This window comes from Pezoporus occidentalis, unplaced genomic scaffold (genome assembly GCF_034315485.1).
Source record: "Pezoporus occidentalis ecotype Australia unplaced genomic scaffold, CSIRO_AGI_Poc_V1 ctg21, whole genome shotgun sequence".
Taxonomy (NCBI): Eukaryota; Metazoa; Chordata; class Aves; order Psittaciformes; family Psittacidae; genus Pezoporus; species Pezoporus occidentalis.
In genome coordinates this window covers 7,462,502-7,483,647 of record NW_026913964.1, presented here as the reverse complement: position 1 = coordinate 7,483,647, position 21,146 = coordinate 7,462,502, and the positions used below count along the sequence as shown (strand labels likewise).

Here is a 21,146-nt window from a genome sequence, read left to right as displayed (position 1 = left end):
CTCAATGAACCAATCTCACTAGTTGATGGAAGCTTCTGACATCTTGGGTTCTGTCTTTAAACCACATTTTCATGATCCTTGTAAACTGATAATGCTGGTATACTGCTGCCCAAGGCAGCCCTAATCTTACCCCAGCTTTTCTTCCCATGTGCTGACGTACAGTTGTGTGCTGAGCACACATGACTAAGCAGCATTGTCCAGGTGCCCCCTGAATTCGGAGAGTCTTGTTGCCATGACCACTTCCCTGGGGAGCCTATTCTAGTGACCCATCAAGTAGTTCTTCCAGTTGACTCTGGTGCCATAAATGGAGCTATGAGTCCAGATTTGAGGTTGCATTTCAAAAAAGAAATAGACTAATGGAGTTTGGAGAGGTGGAGTGTCTGAAGGAAGAAATCTGAGGAATGACAGAAGAAACTGAAATATTTCAGCCTGAAAATAAAATTCTAAGGGCAGATGTAATAACTGGTCTCAATATCTAAGCATATCTAAAAGGTCATAACAGTTAAGCTGACCTCTGAAGACAGTAATTTTCCATGTTAGGAAGTTAGAGAAGGATGACAAAATGTACTTCGATCATCTTGTTATTTTCAATCCTTTTAAAGTTTTTTATCTTGTCTATTTTAGAGTAAGATTGATCTACTGGTTTAATCCTTGTTTGCAGAGCTAATTAAACTTGCTGTTATTTCTTTAAGATAGCATTAAGATAGCTTAATAAGCTTATTCTAAACCAACTTTAGGAATTGTTCTGTTCTAATATTTGTTCTTCAAGGATCTATAAGTTTGCCTTGGTTTAGCAATGATTTTGTGCTTCCCCAAAGTTGTACTGGCTATTTGTTGGAGACTACAACAAATACAGAATTGTGATGAACAATAATGATCAAATATGTAGCCTCAACGCTTCCAGCAAGTAAAAAACCCAGACAGTTATCACAATAGCAGGAACTATTGTGATATGGTGTTTTAATATGGTGTCTTTCAATGGTTTCCTAAGGTTGATGTCCTCTGTCAAGATGGTAACTTTATTAAAAGCAGAGTTGAGTGCTTGCTAGAGCTGTCAGTGGAGCCCAGCAATAGTTGGTTGCTGAGATGATTTCACACTGCAGGCACCATTTGAGTGATTAGCCTGTCCTACAAGCCCATCCCTGTTTGTGATTAAACTAAAGATTCTTGAAAACAGCAAGACCCAACATACTGAACTTTTTTCTTTTTTTAACATTACTTGCCCTTTCTTTTCTTCTTTCTTTCTTCATTTCTCCTTGCTAATTTACTGCTACTTAAATTCTGCATGCTGAGGATTGGTTCCCCACTTCCTTCTGCATACTAATACTTCAACACAGATTCTGTCAATCTCCTTTTTTCTGCTTGCATAGTCCCATAAAACATCTGGATGTGAAAGATAAGTCAGCTGCTTGCTGACTGGCTGGCTGCCCAAAAACAGTCTGAGATTCTGGCTGACCACGAAGCAGTTCATGTTTTTTGTTATTGAGGATGTGAGATCTGTGAAGGCAACGTTAAGTATCTTGGGTTATTCAGTTGTATTTGTTTCAGAGACACTTACAGAGGAATGGTCGGCTGTTCCTAGGAGGAGCTTTTTAATTGTAGGAATACCATGGAGAGGAATTGCAGTAGAGAAAGATTTGAAGAGATGCAAATGGGGCAGTGCATTGCAGGCACTAGTTCAAATCCACACAGGAATCTTCCTCTCAGGCGTTTCTGTTGGGTTTGGAGGCAGAGTGTAAATGCTGAACTTCTCTTCCATAACGCTGTGATGGCTAGAGCAGAAATCCACAGGAGGAAAATGGAATTTTCTTCATTCAGCCAAAAGCATCATCACAATAATTTGGGTGGAATTAGGTACATGGAACAAGGAAAGCATGTAAGGCAGGAAACGCGGGCTCTTTTTAAAGACTCGTACCTTTACTGAAACATTTAACTCCTCCCTGCCTCAGAGGGGTAAATGTTGTGGACAGTAATGCACTGTCTCACTGTGCTCATATATCCTCCGATAAAAGTTTCTTCAAGGCATTTTGTGTTTCAGCATGGGGAAGCCTGTTTTCATTTCAGAATGTGAGTCCACATGGGCCATGAATGGAAACTGCTGAGAGTCTGAATTCATACTGGAACATGTGCCAAGAACAGACATTACAGTGTAAAGAAATCTGTGCGTGCTACATGGAGTTGTGCATGTACAGCCAGCATCTTTCTTACGAGAAGAGGTGTTTTTATTGGAGAACAGGGAAAATTGAGGCTTATTCATGTTCTTTGAGCAAGACTTTCATATGGGTTTTTTGGTAGGGGTTTTTGTTTGTTTGTTTGTGGTTTTTTCAGGGTTTTTGTTTATTTTTTAGTAAAACAAAAAGATTGCATTATGTCTGCTTTTGAAAGAGAGGCACACTGGAAAGTTTTGCTTACAACAAAGCAAAGGTCTTTTGCACAGATCCACCAGTAAATATGGAGAAGGTTGCTTATTTAAACCCATCTGATGACTTTATGATCTGTGAAAAACAATTTAATCCAAACTATACTGACAGCTCAATCTCAGAGGTCTGTTTGCACACAGGCACAGTTATTTGTTTTCTTTTTTAAGTAAACTGGCTTTTGTGTTTTGTGCTAGTGTCAGTTTCCATATTAGATCGAGCAATCATGTCAAGTACACTGCATTAGATTAATTGATTAATTCTGGTGTCTGAGGCTGTTGTAAGCCAAGTATTGGGAACACACAGATCACAGCCTCTGAGGCAATGAGTGCACACTTTAGTTGGAGGCTTCACCTACAGTATTTGGTGTGTGTTGCATCTCTGTGTATAACTTTTGGTGGGTGTATATAAAACCAGGTGAATCACAAAGCAAATAGCAGCATACAGCAATAAATTGCAAGATTTGATTGTTCTGTGTCATGTCTTCTGTGTCTCTACTGAAAGAGGAGTTTTAATCTGCCTTGGGGTGCTGCGTTGAACTGGGCTTTATTTCCAGTTAGATCTGTATATTGATTGTGCATAAAAGCATTTGCATTAAGAGACAGGGATGTGTATATACATAGGTACATTAATTAAATCTCCTAGCTTTTGCATTTATTTGGGGTTATTGCATATGCAGCAGTCATTCTCGTCTCATGCTGTAAACTGCAGTGCACGTATGAAGCAAAAAGATTTGGGAAATGAAACGGGATTTGGAGATTTTCTCTTGATTGGCTTTCCTCCTGTTCAGCAGTCTTATCAAATGCAGCTATATACAATGAGACCTATTGATTGTAATATCTGTAAAGTAAATCTTGAAGTACCATATGAAAGTTTTGAAGCTATAAACCAGTATCATTTCTGCTACAAACAACTGTAGGTAAGGAAAACGTGCCTCTTCTCTTAATCCAGGAAGCCTTTACATCACTTAGTGCATCTTTGAAATCGCACTTTATTTTTCAGTGTGTGAACCTCAAGAAAATATCTGAGAACATCTATTCCACAACTCAGTTGTAGAATTAACAGTGTCAGATCATTGCAAGCTGGAGAACACTTTTTAGTTAGATACAACTTGAGTATATTTTTACCTGACAGTATGTGCTTTCCCAATAAGTTATTTATTGAAAATTCCTTAAGCATGCGAAAATCTGAGAATGAAGTTATTTTTGCAAAAATAATCGTTCTCTTTCATTGAAAAGCAGGTCCTTATGATTAAACCCATAGTCATTGACTGTGGCCTTGAATCTCAAATTAAAAAAAACCAACCCAAAATTAAAACAACCCAAACAAACCCACCCCAAACCCCCAAAGTAGTTATAAGGTGCCAACAGCTTACATGCTAGTATAAGCTGTACTGCAAATACTCTCAAAACATGGAAGAGGAGGAAAGTGTGGTATAATGAATGCGGAAACCACCTTTTCTAAATAACTTGCAGGTAAATTTATTCTTTTGATCCTGTTTTTGTGTTTATATAGTTGTCGGTAAAGGATAAGCAACTTATATTGCAGGTGTTATGAAATCACATCTTTTCAGGAGCTCTGCCTTGTTTCTTCCATAGAAATGGGTGTGGATTTTTGTTTTGGTGGGAACATTTTTTAAATTCAGTTGATTTTTGTAAAGGTGTGTGTAAAATGACTTCATGCTAGAACTTGTCAGAATTTGAACCCCTCTATATTGGTTAACTGTTGTGTGCTGTTACAGATTATTTTGGCAAAAGGTTCTGTTTGCATTGCAAAACAGTAGGTGTTGAATTTGATTTGGACTGTTTTGCTCTCTCACGCCTCCACAAATGCACCTCTTTTTTTTTTTTTTTTTTGAGGTAAGGGAATATCATAAATAGGTGCCAACAAAATGTGGGCACTGAAAACAATTACTTTGCTGGTAGTATGCAAACTAAAAGTGATGATTTCATGACTCTCTTGGCTTCAAAATCTAATTTGACTGGAATTTATCAGTTTTTTTGATAGTTGCTTTGTGGCAAATACCGAATTTCTGGCTTCAGTAGTTGAGACCTGAAGATGATCTTATTCTAAGAGAGCTGAAGATGTCAAGAAGATCTGTGGGCATGAAAGTCTATAAATAAGATGGAAATATAATGTATGTGGCTTGAAGTCATTATATTTGAATAATTAAAAGGGACATTTTGCAGTCTGTATCAGTGAGATAATGTATTTATTCATAGATTTAACTGCAGAACTAATTGGAGATACAGCTGTGGTACTGTCTACATGAAGAGAATGTTAATGTCTCTTCTGTAACTGAGCTCTCTCCTTTAGGTAGGCTGCTCCATGTGTGGTCAGATTGACCTGTCTTTTGCTGGACATGCCTGAACAAGCAGCTTTCCGCCTTCCTCTATCTGTTCTCTACATTTATTTCTTTTATTTTCTTCTCCAAATGTCTCTCCAAAATAGACTGTGTTTTCTTTTGAAACGCATTGAGGAACTGACCAGGGCCAGAATTACTTAGCAGAAAAGAATTACTTAGCAGAAAAGCAGAGGTGTGGTTTTGTCTGTGTTAACCCTCTGGTTTCTCTGATGCCTTTCCATGGGCAATTGCCCAGTTAGTAATTACAGAGGAGTTGAGGGCACGAATCGTAAAGTTGTGAGAGGTGCAGGAGCTGTTTAATCAAGTTCTGTCATCAATAGCAGTGTTGCTGCAGGAGCAGTCTTATGAGTCTGAAGCTTCTTGTATCTTCTGTGAATGTGACTTGTCTGCCAGCACAACCACGGTTTCCTTTCCTATGCCCTTGCAGTGCTTTCCATGTGTTAGGCAGATGAGTTTCCCTCCAGTTACCAGAGAAGGAATTAATGAAGCTTTTACGCACCATGAAGTTATAGGGTATCTCAGATGATTTTGCGTCATACTGAAGTGCTAGTGTGGACAGCTTCTGCCCAAAATAAACTAAGCTAGTTTAAAAGAATTTAAGCAGCTTGGAGAACAACTTCAGTGAAGACTCTTGGATACTTCAAAAATTCTGCCTCTAAATGCATGAAGTTAGCTTCTAAATCCTTTGAATAATAATAATAAAAATCTTTATTTTAAGGTCAGAGCTGTTAATGGCCATGAAAATGAACTGGACTTTAACATAATTTGTAAGTTTCTAATATTTTTAAATATGTTTTTGTTTTTAGAGTGCATCAGTCTGCTATATCTGTGATCTACAATGAATGCCAAATCTGCAATCAGCAAAGAAATTTTTGCCCCACATGATGAAAGGATGCTGGGAGCAGTCCAAGTAAAAAGAAGAACAAAAAAAAAGATTCCTTTCCTAGCTACTGGGGGTCAGGGTGAATATTTAACATACATCTGCCTGTCAGGTAAGATTAATGATTTTGACATGCAGTTGCCTGTTCAGGTTTATCTTTGATTAGCTGATTAGATGTTACCTGTGGCCATAAGGAGCTGGGTGACTCAATAATGTAACCAGAGAATTATGGTGCCTATATCATTAATCTTGAGAAGCCATGCGATCAATATTTATACTATATAATAAATTGAACAGGTGGTTTCAGTGTTAAGAAAACCCTATGTTTTATCTCACGTCATAGCTGCAGAGTTATGAACAAATAGCATATTTGGTAACAGTCTTTGCTTATTAAGGTTAAGATCTTTCTTGGAGGGATGAACTTGACATTGTATTTCACTTTAATGTGCTGATCTTTTTGATTGAAGCAAATGTGTTCCTCTTCACATTTGCCTCTGTTACCAGCTCATTGTCTAGTTAGATACACGACTTTCAGCCAGAATATTTTCAGTTCATTGAACAGAAAAGTAGTGCTGTGCATCAGTCTCCTGACTTTAAAAGCGGTGACGATGGGAATATTTGGGTTGAAGGAGAAAAGGATGTATACAGACATGTTTTGTGAGACATCATGGAGAACAGGGAGAAATTACCTTTTTGTTGCTGATGTGTTCAGATGAAATTGAGCATCTCCAAGGTCACACCAGCACTCGTGAGAGTCTGGATTTCAGGAATAGGGTAGGTGGTAGCTGTATGATAGTTTGCTTCTTATTTTTACCCTTTCTAATAAAAATAATAGTCCAGTTAATATGTTTTTAATTGTATAAATTAAACCCATTGATTTGGTAACTTGTGGTTAACTATGGTGAAACTTTTTTTTTTATATATTTACTTTGTTTATTGTAGCGAAATTCACTGTAATTTAAGATTACATCTCAGCACAGTTGGAAAGCAGTTTGTGATCCTGATTTCCCTATAGTTTATTCTTATGTTCAAACTTAGAGTGGAATTTAGTTGCCAGGAGGCAGGCATTCAGTGAAGTTTTAGGTTTCTAGCCCTTCTTCCAGGTAGCTTTCAAGAAAGGCAGAAATCCCTTGCTCTGTCTGCCAGCTGAGTGTGTGTGAGTATCTGGTATCCTGGGGTGATTTAGTCACTTTAGTTTTTTTAGGCATATCACTTGTTCCTTTGAGTGTGTATCTTACTGGGAGTACAACTAGTGGTCAGAGGAAGAAGTGCTCTATGAATCTCAGAAGATTGCTGGGTTTTTTTTGGACTAAATGGAAGATAAGATTTCATGGAGTCTTTACATTTCTTTTTTTCTTCACTGAAAAGTATGTTAAAACTTAGATAGGAAGTAAACCCTAGACAGTCTACTATTATATAAGACACGACATACCTGTACACGAAATGTACATCAGTTGAATGTTACCTAACAAAATGTTACTTGTATGCATATGTACAAATGCTTTTGTTAAAATAGCAGCTGCAAAGTAATTGCGTGCACATACTGAGGACAGTGAGATGAAATGGAAGATTTCATTTCTAGCGGAGTGTTCTGCTTGTCATTCTCCCCATATACAAAGCTTCAAGGAAAATTTTAAAACTTGATTCACCTAGACTGTTCCCTAAACTTGTGGTTGGGATACTCTTCAGATGTAAAGATTGCAGGTGTCGGTCTTCTCAGGTTGCAGAGGAAACTGAGTCTAGTTCTCCCATCTTTTAAAGAAATGTTCAAGTTAGTAACGTTTTGAAGCAAAGCTCAAGTCTTCTTCCTTTGGCAGTCAGCTGTGGTTTTTTGGTCATCTTAATTTGTAGATCCATTCTTTTCTAGGGCCATTCAGTCAGTTTTGGAATACCCAGGTGTTTCATGCCTGTCTTCGTGAGGAAAGGTTAAGAGGTGTGAGCTGTGTTTATAATTCTCTGTAGGCTAGCTCTATTCAATAGGTGGATTTTGTTTTTTAACTGCCATTCTGGTGAACCTAGCCCTCCTTCAGGTCTCTCACCCACATGTTGATATGTAGCAGCCAACATGAATTTAAGAGATTGAATGATCTTAGATGCATCTAATGTCTTTCTTCAACAGGATAACATACTATGAGTAAGGAAGAAACAGCAGATGCCCTGACTTCAGCAGAGCTTCTCTCTGATGACAAGGAGAAGCATTCAGGATCTAAATGAAACTGCTGCATTGGGGGCCCCAGAAAGCTGCAAATAGTGCTGGGAGACCCCTCTTGCATGGCTTACTATTAGTGGGGTTTTGCAGTGATCTGCGACCAGTTGGTTTATATATGTTTATAGTTTATATTATGGAGTGTACAGTATGATTTGGTAATTTCAATAGACAAGTGACTAGGAAGAGGACTGTCTGTCTGTGTGTTTGAGGGCAATATTAGAGTTCCGAATAACATGATCAGAAAGATGATGCGATACTCTAGGGTCAAGTACAAAAGTTATTTTGTCAGAAATAATCAATGGCACAAAACTAATGTTTAAGGAACAACTGTTTCTGCCACTGTAGTTAAAGGAAATTGTGACAATGATAAACTGTGGGGTTTTTGATGTTCTTGATAGCTGTGAAGCAAGAAGTTGTGTTACAAATGAAGAAAAAGTTTTCCTCTAGTAAGGGTAAATTACAGTGGGATCACAGTTTAGGCATGTCCCCAAGTGGTCTAAGTTGAACTGTATCTTGGGAATAATAGAATATACTTGATGACCTTCCACCTTTCTGGGATTCACTACAGTGAGTGAGATACAGCGGTAGCTAGCTCTGGATTTATTTTCCATTTCAAGCAACATACATGTTAATGCTGAGTGTTGCAACATCTACCTTGGCAACATCTTTGTCAGCTTTTTACTCTTGTCCCATTTTTTAAAGGTTTACTGTGTATTAGGTAAACATGGTGATTGGAGTATCTTTGTGTTCTTAGTTTTCTTGGACTAACTCATATTTGCCTTTGTTAAAAGAAATTTGTTAATTTACTGTTTAGAACTGAATTTGTCAGTTGAAAGAATACACATAGAAACTGACTTGTTAGGGGACTTGTAAATATTTTGAGAATATATATTATCCTGCCTAGCTGTATCATTCAAGGTATGGTACAGAAAATGAACCACCAGCCATTGTGATAGCTACTTTTACTTACCGCTTAGTTTGTAACTGACAGATTGCATGAATTGTTATAATCAGAATTAAATGTTTTACTTACTGTGTTGCATTTGAAATACATTATATCATAATTGTAGTCTGCATTTTTGTAAGCATGGATAGAGATGCTGAGCAGGAATAATGCCCTTAGAACTCAGAGATAAGATGGCTAAACATTAAAATAATAAAATGTTGAACAGAGCAAGATGGGTGAGTAAGGGAGGTTCTTCTTTAAAATTTGTGTTTGCAGTATGTACCGGATATTTTTGTTTGACAGTACTAAATGCTGAATTGGTTAGAAGGAAATAACTCACTAATGCTCCTAAAACGCGTACCTAAAGCCTGTGATCAGAAACTGGATACAGGGTGAGGTAAGAAGGCTGCTTGCCAGGCTGGTGGAAACCAAGCACCTGAGGTACTTGCAATGCTTTAGCCTGCTGTAGTCGTAGGGCTGACCAAGTTAGACTGGTAGCAGAGCCAAGAAAGATCTTGTGGGAGTTAGTTGAAGAACAGCAAGAAAGGAGTAGACAGATGGGAAGCACAGAGGTGGGGTAGCTGTAGGCAGAACAGAGAAGATGAAAACTGGGATTTTAATTTTTTTATTTTATTTTATTTTTTAAATGTAGAAGAGGATTCAACACAGAGAAAAGACAAATTCAGAGCTGAAAGTGGATATTTATCACCTCCTCCACACTAGCAGACCTAGTGAGAGTTACTGGATCAGATCTAAGTTTTAACTTTGTCACCATTGTCTTATATAATTGAAACATAATTGTTTAAAATAGTTCTTAGCCTTATTTAGGGCTCTGAATTAAGCATAAAATACTTAAAAGTCAGTTCACAGAAATACAGGACATTGGCTATCTCTCCTGCTTGCTTGTGCACAGTCCTGTGTGTATTTCCTTTGACACCCTATCATTATGGGTTGTTTTTTTTAAGTAACTTCTAATATTTTAAGTGTTTTAATCTGTTGTAGTGGGTTGGTAATGTTCCAGTTTGTACATATGCATATGGCGTTGACCTTTCAGGACTAAAAATCTATTGCAAGTTCAAGTGAACAGAAGGAACCAGATGGTTCCTTTTGAACCTGTATTACTGTGTCATAACACTCTCAGCTTAGCTGTACTGCTCTTTTTAGCCCTGCTGAAAAGCTTGGTATTTAACTGTAAAGCTAAAATTCCTTAAAGCTGGGAGTGCAACTTTTCCCCTCTGTGATTAGGACTTTAATAGGGTTATTTCTTTGCCACCTCCAGATTAAATTAACATACTGTCAGTTCAGGGCCTTTTTTGGATGGCTTTTATGCAAAAGTAGAATCTATCAAGAATGGTGCTAGAAAAGCCAAAATAAAATGCAATGAAATAATAAGAAATAATATACAAAAATAAGATGTACATGCAGGGGGAGAGTGTATTGGGCTTTCCATCCTCCTTTAAAATTTAACCCCTATTGCCCATGTCTCAGAGGTTTTTAAAAGATAGGCTTAGAAAGCGCTTTGCAGTTACCACAGTAGGTGGATCATGGATCATTTTTATTCGGTTTTCGTACAGTAATTGATTTACCCCAGAAGTAAATAAGTAAACACAAGTGTTTTCAGCCTTTATGTGCTATTTTGTATATGTTTTATCCTATTTCTGTATTTCTTTTTTGGGGGGTTTTTTGTTTGTTTGTTTTTAGGTCAGAAAATATGGAAAACAGTTCTCTGGGTGTGTACAGTGCACTGTCTGTGTAATACTTAATTGATAATTGGCACTTGTAGAAGACATTTGAATACTCAATTTTAGCCCTTACCGTGGTTCAGTCTTGAAAAATCAGGTTTCCTCTTATGGTGAAATACTTCATCACTGAAGAAGCTTTACAGGAAACCTGCTAAAATACATAAGGTTTTCAGTGAAATTTAAGGGCATGTATGAGGATTCCTTAAAGTGAGTAAGGAGTCTGTGACAAACATTAAAAGGGTCAAGAAATGTGTCCTTTTCAGTATGTTAGGTTTTGCCTTGAAACTTTAAACGTTTGGAAGGTAGAGTGGGCTTATTCTGCTTTTTTTTTTTTTTGCTTTCTTTTGCTCCATTAATTTAGAAAAAAAATATTTGATCATTCTAATGCTTATCTGTTCTACTTTGGAATGTCTTCCTGTGATTATATACATGGCAGATTACTCTATTTGCTTTACCACTGAGTGTGTTAGGCCTGTGCTCATCTTTGTTGATTAACAAAGTTATTTTCAGTGACAATATCAGAATCAAAAAATTGCATCTTAGCTGCTAGCCTCAGGGCCTGTAGAAAGTGTGGAAGCAGTTGTTTCCAGCAGTGCTGGTTGATTTTAACTGGCTGTGCTCAGACATACTTCATGTTGTGACTTGAAAGACTGACAGTACAGGCTAGGGTAATGCTTGCCTCAAAAACAGCTTCCCTGTTGTATCACAGCTGAGTGAATCTGCCATGATGTTGATGTTTTGGGTGCTCATATTAAACTGTCAAAATATTGCCTTCATCTGCTCATAGTAAGATATTTTGATATCGAATACAGTTCTTAACCAAGCCTCTTTTCCCTTCTTTATCAGAATGCTTTGTCTTTGAAATGTATTTCTGATATTTTAACTCCATAGTTCTCAAAAGGTGTTTTAGAATTCAAACTATCACTTGCTCTTAATGATAATAAATGCCAAATTTTATTCTATAAAATGAATTAAATATCTGAGTTAGAAAAGCTGGTGGCTTTTGGGTGGGAGCCAGATTTACCTTCTGTTCTTCATTATTGATCTTTTTCTATTTATTGAAATAGAAGAGGGGAAATAGTGAACTTCTTTGGCACATAGCTTACATTTATTGATTGTATTTAGAATAATACCTTAATATATGTTGATTCTCTGATCCTTGACTCTGAGTTGTGCAACTTAATGTAACCAGTCTTTTTTTCCCAGAGGATTTTTGTGTAGGAGGGAATCTTGTTACACCAAAACTACAGAATTGCGTACTTGAAAGCATCTATTCTAAGAATAGTGTGATTTTTCTTTTTTCTTAAAGCACAGAAGGAATGTGTGTGTACTCCCGTGTATCCTCCCAACGTATTACTTGATATAGTTTGCATGCTGGAAATATTTTCTAAATTACAAGCTGAGAGTGTGCAGTTATGTGGCTGCTGTTTAGGGGTTTTTTTGTTAGATTTTTTTTTCCTCTGCCCTCAAAATGGAATTGTAGTGGATTGATAACACTTAACAGTTAACTATTGAACATCACTTTTAGTATTGTAAAATGATGCGTTAATTAGGGAACTTGTGATACTAATGTTGCATTTGGTTTTATTCAGAATTGAGCTTTTGAAATTGCATTTACCTCCACCTCAAGCACACAGGGACTCCTTAGAAAGATTTCCAAAATCCCAAATGAAATTATCTTGGAAAAATAAGAAAGGAAAAAACATGAGAAAAACAAAACCATAGGAGGCTTGATGGGGAAAAGTAAGGCGTTGGATCTGTTTATTTAGTCATATGTAATTTTGCAGTAATTAAAAGGGGTGCATTTACTACTGATGTTGTAAGTCTTTGTGCCTAAAACAGGTCAGCTGCAAAGCTGCATGTTGGAAGATGTATACTGGAAGCTGTACATTGCCCCATTCATCATAAAGGAAGCTTGATGAGATTATTCTTAGATGGAATTTGTAGTCATTTCCATGGTGGTATCAAAAAATTGCTGTGAAGGCTTACACAAAGTAGTTTAGGTTGCAGAATCCCTTGCCCGTCTCCATGTTCAGAGGAGGATGGTGGCTGTGTAGTGCTTTATCCATTTGTTGCTGGGTAGGTTGAGAGAGCTGGCAGCTGCTTCCTTCAGTGAGTACAGCATATTTCATTGCAGAGTTTTGCCCAGAACATGGCAGATGCTTGCATCAAATTTAATGCCAGGTTAAAATGTTTGAATGTCGTGCTGGCTTTGGAAGCAGTTTGTTCATTCTTTGTCCAAGTGAGGCTTTTGGCAGGGCTTGATGCTATCTCATATGTGATAAAAATTCAGGGCTAGGAGTATGGATATGCTAAACAGTACTGCATAGTAACTGTTCCTTCAAGTTGAAGTACAGCAAGCATGCACCTAATTGTTAACTTTGGTGGAAACCATTCTGGTTGTACTGTAGCAGTTAAAACTAACTGGCTTGTTTTGCTTTGTGGTAGGATTAATTTTGATCCATTTTCTCAGTTTTCATGGTGCTGAAGAGTGGCATTTATGTAATTCCCTGACTCTCTGTGTTACGGATAGGTGAACTTGAATCATATTGGGCAGAAAACATCTGGATTTTTACCTTGCTGCTGCACTTCAGGAAGCATTTCTGTCAATTGCTATATATCTCTGCTCTTAGTAACTGGATCAGCTTGTTAAGAAAACCAGAAGTGTGCTCTCTGTCTGACCGGTGGCTGGTGTATTACAGACTCTAAACATCTGATTAAAATCTTACCCTTTTATAGCACACTAAGCTGTAGGAGTCAAATCCTGTAAATTTTCATCATACTTCTGACCTTTGGAGTCTGTAATATCAAATCATTTGCAGTGTGGAGAAGCATGTAAGAAGTACTTAATAAAGGAATTGCTAAGCTGATTAAAATATTACTTCAAGCTTCCCTATCATTAGGTAGGCTTTATAGTTGCCATGACAAAGAAAAAGGTGAGTAGTGCAGTCCCAAACTCGAAATATTTTCTGTTTGTGACTTTAAACTGTAAATAATCTTTTTAAAATAAGTTAAATGGAAAAAGAACAGATCAGAACTGATGCCTGATCCTCTGCTGTGATTTGCCTATAACCCCTAGTTTATCCAGATTGCTGCCACTGGAGCTCAGATACCAGTCAAGCAACATGCCACCTATAAAATACAGTAGGAAGTTCTGACTGATTTTTTGCCTCACTGGTATAGTGTTTGGACAGTTTAACTGTAGCAATAAAAACAAGCTCATGGTCTCATGAATGCATGTGTATATATGCTGCCACAATTGTTCTGCATTTACAGCAGGCAGTATTTTTTCCTCCAGCCTACTTACATTAAGATTTTTATGTAACTTGGTTTTTATAGTCTGATTATGCATATCCTAACAAGAAGGAAAAAACATGTGAAGGGTGGGGAGGCTGAGAGAATATAAACTATGCAAGTTTTGTTGGCCTTGCGTCAGGGAGGAGCCTACCCATTTGTCCAAGTTAAAACAATCTCTAGTAACTGTTTAGCTGGAACAACTTCATAGAGAAAGTCTGGCACACCCTGTCAGCTGCTCTTCTGCTGTGTTCATTAGAGCTCAGCAGCACAAAGTAACATTTCAGTAACTGATGGAGTTAAAGCCATACTACGGCACAAACTCTCAAACATCAGTATTTTGACGAAAACTCCATTTAGGTAGAATTTTTAGGAGGTAGAAGGGTATTTCTGTGGTAGGTGTATAATATTGTGGAACGTGTGTATTGGGCAGTGAAATTTCTCAGGCAGGTTTATCCCCTAAATCTAGATGGCTATTGGAAAATTGTTGTAAGCATCTGAGTGTCCTTCCCTGTTGTCATCTCAGATGTCTTCAGGGGACAGGCTCAGCTGGAAGGGAAGCTGCAACATAAACTTCTTGCTGGATGAAATAACTAGTAAATGCTTTTTGTGGATAATATATCAGTCCCTGCTGTGTTAGTTTTCTTAGATCTCTGCCTTTTGTCACTCTTCGTGGAACACAGTAGTACTGGCAAGAGCAGTTTTCTGTGACTGGATCAATGACTTGGAAGAGAGACTTGGACTTTATAACTGTTAAAAGAATATTCTCCTACTTCTAGCAAGAGAAACATTTGCACAAAGCATTTAAAGCACTTACACAAAGTATGTTTTCTCTTGAGGTGAAAATTGAAAGCTTAAGTAAACAAAGCTTTCAACCTCCAGTCATTGTGCTTGTTCACCTGCATTAATGACAGATTCCCAAAAAATTCTCAAGTGTTCAAGTGTGTAGAATATCTGAAGTTGTCTAAAATACTGATAAGATTTTTGGCAGCTGAAATTTGCTAGATTTACTTGAAAACAACAAGAGGTAGGTAGAGAACTTTTTTTAAAAATTCTGGAATAATTTGTGTTCTGTTTATTTTTGTATTCAGATGTCATGTTTTCTGTTAAGAATAGCTTTCTCAAATTTAGCCCACAAATTCAGCATACAAATACACACAAACCGTCCTTCGGCTTTACCAGCATATGAGGGAATGCTGGTTGTTCACTCAGTGTTCAATCTGTAATGGAAGATAGTTGGGAAGCAAAAGAACAAACATCATTCTCAACTGTGGAGAACTTAAAAATGGAAGAGATTTAGAGATGCTTTGAAATTTGTATCATTTTTAACCAAAAGTGCAGTTGGTTTGTGTTCTAGCTAGAAACTGATGTAGCATAATAAAACATTTTTTGTGTTAATGTCAGATAACTTTTCTTTTTTTCTTGTCCAGGAGAAAGGGTCAAGATGGAAAGAGCAGAATGGAAAGAATCAGTGTGTGTAACTACAGAAGCTGGTAGAACTACAGACTACCCTTGACTCTGATGTATTAGAACGTGATGTTGCCATCTTGCAAGATAGATCTTTTAATCCATACTGAGATACTGTGAGGACTAAAGCATTAACTTCCAGTACTAGTGGGGGTTTTGTGTTCCATGTGGGGAGAAATACCATAGGTTTCATCGAAGGCCCTAATTGCCTTTAAAATGTGACAAGTCTTTGTTTAGTCATATTTCAGATCTTACATTACATTAATGATAGAATGGCTGAACAGCTCAGGTTGGAGGGGGCCTTGAAAGAGCATCTGGCTCAACCTTTACCCTGTAAATAATATATTAAAAAATAGTGGGGCAGTGGTGTCAGGCAGGTTTCATTCATTCATTCATTCATTCATTCATTCATTCATTCATTCAGGCAGAATTATTCAGAGCAGCAGTCTAAACAGTAGAATTATTGTCAAGAATTGCATTAGGTCTTCGGACTGTGATACTAGTAATCTGAGGTGTACTTTTGCTTTGGACTCAAAATTTAGTGAAGTGGATAAAATCTCCTGGAAGTTACTTGTATTTGACTTTCTGCAGCTCTGCTCTTCCTCTTGCAAGCATTTGTCACTAACCTGTGGTTTCAGTCTGTTTCAGTTCGCTCTTGGTCACATTCTTAATAGGGTTCATAAAGAGTGTTCTCACCTCTCTGCTTACTGTGGACCTGTTCAAACTGTGATTCTTCCCATTTGCTCTTTTCTCTCTTAAAAATACCTACATGATTTAGGGGGATCAGCTTGATTCCATGATGCCTTTCGCCTCTGCATGTATGAAATGCCTTGAAATGCTGCAATAAAATGCTTGGAATGCTTTTTTTTTTTTTTTTCCTCCCTGTAAATAACTTATTTTTAAAAAAATCTCTTGTGGACAGCTTCTTTAAGTCTTCTTATTTGTGGAAGTTTTACTTTGTCAAGGTTTCTATTTATTACTTTTAATAATCTCCTTATGGCTAATTAATTTGATCTGTCCTGCAACTATTGGTTATTGCTTCTTGCCATATCAACTGTTTTCTATCAGCTGATTGTCTCTGTGATTCTATCAGGCTACAACACCTTCTTGGAGAAATTTCAGTCACTAAACACTGTTACTTCACTTCAAGTTAATTCTTGTTTTAATTTTGCGTACTTCCTTCCTGAATGTGAATATTCACTAGTAACAAGCCATTGTCAGCTTGCCGCTATTTCTGCTTAATTCAGTTTCCAGCTGTCCAGCTCTACACAAGAATCTACCCTTTTATTTTAACAAATAAACCATAATGCTCTTCTTCCTTTGTCAGACAGTGCTTATGACAACCTCTTCCATTCCTAATGCAGACTAGTGATGTTGCTGATTGTCTACTAACCTCATGTGATTAACCCATCCCTTTCTACCTTCTTGCTCTTTTTAAGCAGTCTGTTCTCAGACTTTTCCATCTTACAGTCAAGCTCTTCAATTCCCAATACCTCAAAAATATGTTGGACCATATTTTTGTTTTGTTTTGTTTTTCTCTTTCCCTTTGTTTTTAGAATCCTGCTGCAGCTGTAAACCCAGGCTTCCGCTATGCTGTTTCCGTGAAAATTTGATATCCTATCACTTGGCTGTGTGCCCTGCTCAGGAGAAATCGTTGTGTGCAGAGATTCCTATTTGTTATTCTCCCTCATGCTTTGCTTACAGCCCCATTGGATGTTTGCTGTTTCTGATGGGTTTCGTTAACTCCATGGTTTGTTAGTGAGTGTCTGTTGGGAGATCAAACGGTATCATTTAGCTGATTTGTGTAATATTTGATCAAAGCAGTTCTAGCACTTGCCTATCAGCTGCGTACAGGGGTCACATAGCAGAAGGGCAGAGAAAGTGTTCATGAAATATTATCTGGGGATGTTTTTTGACCACAGAATCAGGTTTTAAAACCATTTGGAAAATTAAGAAGTGCACAGAATAGCAAAGAAATAGAAATGAGTATTAGAGCAGCCTTGCAGGTCTGTATTTTTGGCTGTGAATAAGTGGTCATTAGGACAGGTTTGTGGGGACTGATCATTAGAAACAGCTGTGTTGCATTCTCTGAAGTTTTTGGGATTCAGCTCTAAACATCTGCTATACCTAGTTGTACCCTGGCTTCCTTTTCACCTGTTAACTGCTTTTTGGCTTCACATTTTTGGCAGTTGCTCATGCTGCATTTTCTTTTGTGTATTCATCTCAACAGAATTTATGGCTTCTTCTGTCTTGTTACATAGTGATCTCCATAAATACTATCATGTATGCATATAAAAAGTAGTATATTGCATTCTCCACGTGTTGAGGCTTCTGTGAACATCACAGAAGGGAGGAATACAACACATCCATCCTTATGTTTTAAAATTAGCTTTAGGCCTAGCTCCTCGATTTGTTGCGAGTTGTCTCACAGCATTTCTTGTGTGGATAAAAGAGTGTGGATAAAAATTGAATAATATGGTGACATAATCTTTTTCATAAAATGCTTTATCTCTGCTAATGTGACATGTTAATAACACAGTTTGCCAAACATCTGTACGTGTATAGAAAATAGAATAAAAGAAATGCAAATTCTTTGGGCCTTAAAGTGCTGTCTAAGCAGACAGCTTCTCTTTAATCATAACAGGAACACATCAATTTGAGGGCTGATTCAAAATTCTTTTTTTTTTCTAAGTATAGAAATGGTTTTTAAAGGGTGGGGTTTGTTTCATTTTGAGCATAATATGAATATTCCAAGAACTGGATGGAACTGATACTCAATAAATTCTGGAAACTTAATATAATATAAGCACATGCAACTTTGTCAGGCTGTGTCTTGACTATGTGCTTTATCTGTCAAAGCAGTGTGACTCATACTACGCATAGAATTTCCTAGAATAGGAGTAACTTGACTGACATGTCCTTTATTTTAAGATCTTATTTTTACTGAACCAGTAGTTTCATAATCTAGTTATCGATAGTCTTGAAAGAAAGGCAGTTACCAGCAAGTTGCTAAGGCACTATAAGATTGTATAAGGGGTAATTAGTACTGTAAAGAAAAGGGGTGGACTGCCCACTTCTTAGTTTAATACCAGAAACATTAGAATTCTTGTCTGACTTTTCAGGTTCATTTTTTGATGCTGGTGTGGCTGCACCACATTAGTTTTATCCTTACAGGATAGCGAATACCAAAAGATGTGTTAGAAGAACCCCTGAATCATAATGTAGCTGATTGCAGGATTATTTTTCCACAAGAAATGCTATTTCCTTGTTACCTGAAACTTTTGCTAGTGTTTTGTTTGTTTGTTTGTTTGTTTGTTTGTTTTTGTTTTTTTTCCTTTTATAAGCAGATGGAAGAAGGATCTTGGAGGTACAGGAGACAGGGAGTCTCAGGGGACAACTGGTGCTGTACTGTGCAAGCTGTTCACTGCAGTGTGCAGCTTTCAGCATGAAAAGGTGGCAGCTGTGCAACTGCTCTGCTCACATCCACTGTGGGGCCAGATTTTTACATGCAGTATTGTCAGCCACAGGAGGGTGGGGCTCAGAACCTCTGGGCACATTTTCATAGATTTTGTATTTTAGCTAATGGTATTTGTAGTCATTTTATTGAAACATGAATTTATTACAATAAAATAATAAATAATATTCAAAAGGAATAGCATGTGTAAAGTAAAACTCACCACAAGGAAAATAATTTACTGGAAATGATGATGGCTGCCAAACATCACAAATGTGATTAAGCAATACATCAAGATAATGTTTTTGGATATTTCAAATACTGTGAAGGTCTGCAGGTTTTTCTTTGCCACTGTAATATGGTATGAAAAGAACGAACAACAGAAGTAATTAATTACTTGCATTCCCTTTGGTATTGTCCATAATGAATTAAAAAATCAGACCGAGGCAGGTGAAACTAAACTTAGTGTATCAATGCATGTAAACTGTGTGTTGTTATGGTCTAGAATTTGGAAGGGATCATAATATGTGTATTATCCCTTTCCACCTGTGCATTTTTTGGATTGTTTTATTACTCAGAAACGCATAAAATGCTGTAAAAATGACTTGGTTATCTTCCCCCATCATTTGTGTTGTACCAGTATGTGCTTAACGTACAGTTAATAACAGTATTGATAACTGACAGAGAATTTAATGTTTTCGTCTAGGTTCAGTGTGTCTGTTGGTTGTGATGCAGTGTCCAACCAAGTTGGTGAGGTATCAGGAGCCATAACCCAGGCAAGGGAGTAATGAAGTAGGGGGAGGAAAGATAGAGAAAAGGCTTAGTTTTATGTGCAGCTTTCTGACAGTACAGGTAATCCATGTAATTAGGCAGACACTACCATATTCTGTTCAAGCAAGTCTTACTTTATTTTATAGCTGATACACAGTTTGTTCAGAACCTTGTTACACGGTTAGGTGTCTGTTATGCCTGACCTGCTGTTGAACTGTGTTTGAGCCTGGTTATTAGTGTTCCCCTCGGAGTGATAATCTCATATTTGTTAGGTGAGTTTGTTTGGGATGGTGTTTTGTTCATTTTTTTAACTTTTTTTTTATTTTAATATATTTATTTATTTAATTTTCTAGGTAAGACATTTGTATTTATTGTTCTAGGAAACTCTGTCTTAATCATACAAGCATTTTGATGTACTTCAGGAGAACGGAAGTTTACATTTTCTCAGCAGAAATTCCTAGTCCCAAGGGTACTGAACCACTGCAGCACCCAAATAATTGGGTTGTTCAGTGTACTCTGACATATGTCTGAAAGATCTTCCTTTGAAAGGTGTTTGTCATGTAAGGTCCTGCTATTCCAATTGCTATTTGACTATAACTTCAGAACTGTTTACTTGCAATTTTAGATTATATATAAACACTAAAAAAAGCCCAGACCTCAAGCCCTGACCCCTGGTAGCCAGAACCTCCATCTGTGATAACAGTATTATAATTGTGGTCCTTTAATGTTAAATCATTCATCATCAAGATCTCTTATATAATCTGTAACCTCAGTCTACAGATTAGCATTGTTTATTATAATGCAGTAATAAAACTTAATAATTTCCTACTTGTGCATTGCTGCATTTTTTTAACTCTGCAGGGTGTTCCACACCCTTGGCTGTGTCTTGTCTGTGTTATGGATTCCACAGAATCCCTGCTGGTAACATCTGTTTAGGTTTTCAAGATGCAGCTGCTTCTTAACGTTATTAAATCCTTTTCATTACATATTCTATATAGAAGGAAAAATACAATTAGGTTAAACAACAATGGCAAGATGACTTAGTGCAGTCTGGGGCTATATAGCTGCAGTTTGTGTGGGATTGTGCAGTATGTTGGGTTCAGTCTTAAAGTTCAACATCGTTAATATACCAAGCATTCACTATGAATTTGCTGTATAATTTTTAAAATTAAACTTAAAGCTGAGCTGCATGGGATGGTATAATGAATTAGTAAAAGGCTGGGATTCCTGTTAGTATACTGATTTGTACGCTACAGTGGCAAAAGGAAACTCCCCCCCCCCAACTCCTACCTATAATACCATGCTTTTTCTAATCTTTTGAGATATGACCCTTTCTGAGAATTCTTCAGTATGAAAGTTGGGCTGCACTGCATATGTGGAAGGCCGTGGAATTATGGGAACTCTAAGGAGATACTGAGGTGGTTGATTTTTCTCCAACAGCTACAAGCAAGGGGAGGGGGGAAGTCAGCCAGCCAAGTATCTGTTTTTGTTCCAGGTACTTGAACTAGCTGATGTCATTCCAGGCCATGGGCTTCTGAACCTGTGTTTGTTTGCTCCACAGAGATAAGTATGTGCAGCTCTGATAGCTCTTTATCCTTCTT

At 37.3% G+C, this 21,146-nt stretch overlaps 1 protein-coding gene across 2 annotated transcripts in view; it reads left to right on the top strand.

The window, feature by feature from the left end:
• STXBP6 (syntaxin binding protein 6) overlaps positions 1–21,146 on the top strand; it is a 110,349-nt gene that overhangs the window by 26,881 nt on the left and 62,322 nt on the right. For both annotated transcript variants that reach the window (XM_062619373.1, XM_062619372.1), the window contains exon 2: positions 5,589–5,774. In XM_062619373.1, the coding sequence (XP_062475357.1) occupies positions 5,621–5,774 (154 nt within the window). In that variant the 5' untranslated portion in view covers positions 5,589–5,620. The remainder of the gene's footprint in view (positions 1–5,588; positions 5,775–21,146) is intronic.